Source organism: Heterodontus francisci, unplaced genomic scaffold (genome assembly GCF_036365525.1).
Source record: "Heterodontus francisci isolate sHetFra1 unplaced genomic scaffold, sHetFra1.hap1 HAP1_SCAFFOLD_256, whole genome shotgun sequence".
Taxonomy (NCBI): domain Eukaryota; kingdom Metazoa; phylum Chordata; class Chondrichthyes; order Heterodontiformes; family Heterodontidae; genus Heterodontus; species Heterodontus francisci.
This window is the reverse complement of record NW_027140732.1, coordinates 437,326-442,810: the sequence shown is the minus strand read 5'-3', so window position 1 is coordinate 442,810 and position 5,485 is coordinate 437,326. Positions and strand designations below refer to the sequence as shown.

General features: G+C 44.2%; 1 protein-coding gene across 1 annotated transcript; it reads right to left on the bottom strand.

Moving 5' to 3' along the window:
- Nucleotides 1-1,347: 1,347 nt before the first annotated feature.
- LOC137360559 (probable G-protein coupled receptor 139) lies at nucleotides 1,348-4,504 on the bottom strand. The gene is made up of 2 exons (XM_068025961.1): nucleotides 4,435-4,504; nucleotides 1,348-2,285 (listed from the first exon to the last, which is right to left on the bottom strand). Exons 1-2 carry the CDS (start codon nucleotides 4,502-4,504, stop codon nucleotides 1,348-1,350), a joined length of 1,008 nt encoding a protein of 335 aa, XP_067882062.1.
- Between the last annotated feature and the right edge of the window lie 981 nt (nucleotides 4,505-5,485).

Genomic DNA, 5,485 nt, shown 5'->3' with positions numbered 1-5,485 from the left:
TCTCACTGCAGTTACTGACACCCCCTAACCATCTCCAACTGCTGGTGTCTCTGTCTCACTGCTGTTAATGTCCCCCTTTACCATCTCCATCTGCTGGTGCTCCTGCCTCACTGCAGATATTCTGTCCCCCCTCACTATCTCCATCTCCTGGTGCTCCTATCTCAGTGCAGCTACTTTGCCCCCTCTTACCATCTCCATCTGCTCGTATCTTTGTCTGACTGCTGTTCCTACCCCTCTTACCATCTCCATCAGCTGGTATACCTGTCTCACTGCAGTTACAGTCCCCTCTCACCATCTCCATCTGCTGGTGACCCTGTCTCACTGCAGTTACTGCCCCCTCTCAACATCTCCATCTCCTGGTGGCCCTGTGTCACTACAGAAACTGCCTCCCTCGCACCATCTCCATCTACTGGTGTCCCTGCCTCACTGCAGTTACTGTCCTCCTCTCACCATCTCCAACTGCTGGTGTCCTTTTCTCACGGCAGTTACTGTCCCCCCTCACCATCTCCATCTGCTGGTGTCTCTGTCTCACTGCAGTTAATGTCCCCCTTTGCCATCTCCATCTGCTGGTGCTTCTGCCTCACTGCAGCTTCTGTCCCCCCCTCACCATCTCCATCTGGTGGTGCTCCTATCTCGCTGCAGCTACTTGCCCCCTCTCACCATCTCCATCTGCTCGTATCTTTGTCTGACTGCTGTTTCTACCCCTCTCAAAATCTCCATCTGCTGGTGGCCCTGTTTCTCTGCAGTTACTGCCCCTCTCACCATCTCCATCTACTGGTGTCCCTGTCACATTGCAGTTACTGTCGCCCCTCACCATCTCCATCTGCTGGTGACCCTGTCTCACTGCAGCTACTGCCCCCTCTCACCATCTCCATCTGTTTCCGACCCTGTCTCACTGCAGTTGCTGCCCCCTTTCACCATCTCCATCTCCTCGTGTCCCTGTGTCACTACATAAACTGCCACCCGCTCACCATCCCCATCTGCTGGGGTTCCTGCCTCACTGCAGTTACTGTCCCAGCTCACCAGCTCCACCTGCTGGTGTCCCTGTATCACTGCATACACTGCCCTGTCTCTCCATCCTCATCTGCTGGTGTCACTGTCTCGCTGCAGTTGATGACCTCTCTCTCCATTTCTTAATCACTGTGATTGGCTGCTTTCTCCGTTTTACTGTGGGTCCAAGTGGTCTTCGTTCAAGTCCAGCTGAGCTTTTCAGGTTGTCTTTTTGATAAACAATTAATGAATCATCTGCAGAGCAGGTCCCAGGAGAATAGGTCTGATTAGCAATAAAATATAGTCTCAGAATTAGATTTAAGTTCAATTCCGGGCTCGTTGCAGTGGAAATGTGATTTAGTTCCAGTGTTTGACACCCTTCAGTTCTTTCTCTGATTTCACGAATTTAACAATGAGATTGAGAGGGTATTTCACCGCCTTCTTCAGCTCCTGTCGGAATTTAGTCTGGGTCACAGCATAAATACATGTGTTGGTGCAGGAACTGAGAAGCTGCAGCATCTTTGATGTGTGATCTGTTATAAAGACAGGGTCAGTGTCGGAGTAAAAATACCGAATATGTGTCATTCGCCGATAAGTGATATACACAATCCGGCTCACCCACAACAGTATAAAACTGCCGGATATACTGATGAGTAAAATAATTGATTTTCTCCGATTATCCATCTCTGGGTCTTTGTGATTCTCTCCATTACTGTGGCCCCGGAATCCCTTGCGGACTTTACTGGAGAATAAAATACGTCTGACCGTCAGAACATTGAGCAGAAAAATCAGAAAGACCGGGACACAAGGAGTTAAAATGTAGTGAAACAATTCAAATGCGGCCCATAGGGGGGAAGTAAAGAAGCTGGGCTTAATGGTACAACCCATGGGAACATTATCAATAATGTACTTTGGTTTATAGATAAAGTACCAGGTGAGAGACTCTAAACAGCCCAGAGCACTCACTGTTCCTACAACCACAGCCGCTGTTTTCTTGGTGCAATATTTTGTTTTTAGCTTCTCACAACAAATGGCCACAAATCGATCAAAGCTGAAAGCGACTGTGAGCCAGACAGAAACAACAGTGGCTGCAGAAAGCAGAACGATAATGATAGTACACACGGGGGTAATTCTCAGGAATGAATCCTGGATATAAATTAAAACAATCCAACTCAATATGGGATCAGTGATAACGACCAGGAGATCAGACACTGCCATTCCCACCAGGTAGACAGTGATACATTTGGAGAGTCCGCACTTTCCTCGGGACAAGACCACAATCGCCACCAAGTTAACTGGAAGAGAGAGAAAAGGAAGCAGAGAAATTACTGATCAGACCTGGAGACAAAGCAGCAGTCTGACAGTATCTGGGCTGAAATTTCCAGCTTTGTTGCTGCATCGAACAGTAAAAACTGATTCACTGACCTGGGCAGTGTTTTGTCACAGTGAAATGTTTAAAACACAATTATTAAGAATGAATTGGGAAATTGAGACAGAAAGTGAATAAAGTCAACACTGGATCCACTGGAAGTACTGAGTGAGAATGCAGTGACAGTGGGGAAATGAGAAGGTGTTTTACAGAGATGGAATCCAATGGGTTAAATGGGAATTTGTCTCCAGGTTTGGGGAGAGTGGAAGGTGCCGATGGTTTGTTGCTGTGGGTTCAGAGAGCCGACAGAGGCTGGTACAACATGGGAAAAGACTGAGAGCTGCTGCGGTGAGTTGGCCTGGGATTTATTTCGAAGAGGCAACTGGAGGATGAGACAGTGAGTGAGATTGGGAGGGAGAGAAGGAAAAGAACATGTTGGAGATGGAGGGGAGACAGGAGCAGATGGTTTGGGAAAATGGATAAAATGAAGCAATGGATGAGGAGACAGAGGATTCAATACATTGAGAGGAGAGGCTGAGATTCACACGGAGAGACTGCAGTAGAGTGTTAGAGGAAATGTCAGCTAGAGATCTCAGTAACACAACTCAATTAATACATTTAAACAGTAATACCTGCGGTTATTGGTGTTGGAGAACAGTTCATTGGTTGTCCAATATAGTAAATATATTTAACTTGTACAGGCAATTAAATATAAATTTAAATATATTTCTGATATCGGCCTCGTTCTTTATTGAATTCAGCAGTCACAGAGTTTTTAAAGTGTAGTATTTAAATAATGAATTACCATCAGTGAAGAACTGATTCTATTCTGTTTATTCAGTCAGTAAGTAAGGAATCGGAACTTTTTGCAAAACAAAATAAATATCTGACAGAAATAAACACTGAGGATCAAGTCCAACAGTAAAATTAACACACTGCTGCTTCTTTCTCTTTCTCTTTCCTTCTGCTTATCACTTTCCCTCGGTTTCGTTCTCCCTGCTTCTTTTCTCCTTCCTTCTCTCAGTCGCCCTCCCTATCTCTCCGATGTGCTCACACCCTGCAAACTGTTCCTTAAAGCCGCTTTTCACATACAATTTATTCCTAACATTCTGTGCCTGTGTTCCGTTCCCCAGCCCTGTGTTCAATGATTCTATTCTCAGAGTCAGTTCATTTAATGGTGAAACCTCTGTGAATAATTTAAAGTGTCTACAGGTCACCCAAGTCTCCACCTGCTCACCCACACTCTTCACTTCATCAACAATACATGGAATAAACAGGATCGAAAGTTTCTTCCAGACAAACCTCACAATCATTGAAATTCCTTCTCCTGGAATTATAAAGTACACTGTTAGAATGTGGGATTGTTTAATTAATAAAACACCGACATCAGCGCTGCAGCTGATAATCTACAGATAAATGGAAAGACTCTGGATTCCAACTGATAGAGTGTAAACCAATAAAAGATCACATCAATACTTTCAGTTTTACAATGTAGTCCAGTGACAGTGAAGGGTCCGCAGTGAAGCAGAGAAGGAGATGTGAAAGAGTCAGCAGCAAACTCAGTTCGGTAACCAGACTTCTGAAGCAGCGTCAGACACACACAGAATGAAATAATATTTTATAACAGTGATAACCAATAAATATATTGAAATCTCTGTTACATTGCTCCATATTAATAGGGATGGAGGACATTGTAACACTGAGACCGTGAGATATCTCATTATCAAGCATCGCAAAACACATCCCCAAAAAATTCCAGGACTGGTTAGATCCACATCATGAAACTGTTAAAATCTCCTGATGGTCTGCTTCTTGATCCTAACAAAGACATCACATTCAACGGCATTCAATTCACAGAATAATGCAGCAACAATGCCAGGGTTAGTTAAACCAATGTCATTAAAGACATCATACAGCTCCAGTCAGACTGAAAGAGAAGACAATGAGAAGATTCCATCAGTAACCTGCTGGACAAGTACAGGCGGTTGTGTAAAACACACAGTGAGAAATAATACCGAGCACAGCAGTGCAACTAATATCGATTTACACCATTAACAGCTGAGATACAGACTTACCAGGAACTCCAATTGCTGCAAGTACAGGATAATAAATGCGTTCTATCTGATACATTACTGGATATCCCATTTCTGAGAGAAGCTGAGTTCTGTTAGCCTGGAATCCACAGCTCCAGCAGACACTCTGAGCTGATCCATTCTAGTGGGTCCTGATTTATACAGGGGATAAGTCTCCACTGACACGGTTATACCCCTGATCATTGCTATTAGTTACACTCACCTGAACAAACACATTACATCAGCAGCTTTGACACTGGTAAATAATGTGGTGGATAAAACACAATTATTCCAATGTCAATGACATTTTCTCAGTAAGTCCTCTCTCGGGAATAAACCTGAAATCTGTCCTCATACTGAACGCATGCGACAATTATGAGTGGCATCATTTACATTTTCCCTATTGTTGTATTGACCTTGTTCACTCCTGGCATTTCTATTGTAAATGTAACTGAACTGTCTACAGTGGACACTGGATTCAGGGACAAAAACAATCCCGTTTCACTCTGTTACTGCCTTTTCCCAGTTAAAACGTGAACTTTAAGTCTCTGATTCGATACCACGCTCAGAGTTACAGGCTAGATATTGATATTGGGGGCAGATACTGTACACGTCCATTGGGGAGGCAGTTGCGTAGCGATAATATTACTGGGATAGTAATCCAGAGGTCCAACACAATGGCCTGGTGACAGGGGTTCAAATCCCAGCATGACAGCTGCTGGAACTTAAATTCAATTAATGAACAAAGGTCCGCAATTGAAAGCTAGTCTCTGTCATGGAGCCATGAGACTATCATCGATTGCTGTGAAAACCCATTTGGCTCGGTAATTACTTTGTGATGGAAATCAGCCATACTTACCCGGTCTGGCCTGCATGTGGTTACAGACCCAGAGCAATGTGGCTGACTCTTAACTGCTCTCTGAAACGGCCCAGCAAGTTGTCAAAGGCAACAAATGCTGACCTTGTCAGCGGAGCTCACATCACATGATAGAATAAAAGACAAACGTCTACCTGCTATTTCACTGCAGATATTTCCCTGTTTATTCTATAGTGG

Bases quoted from the DNA above. Each gene is read 5' to 3' on its own strand.
- LOC137360559 (XM_068025961.1), bottom strand. From the start codon at position 4,504: ATGGGATATCCAGTAATGTATCAGATAGAACGCATTTATTATCCTGTA. The intron at 2,286-4,434 runs GTAAGTCTGTAT...TCTCTCTTCCAG, and splicing joins TGCAGCAATTGGAGTTCCTG to TTAACTTGGTGGCGATTGTG.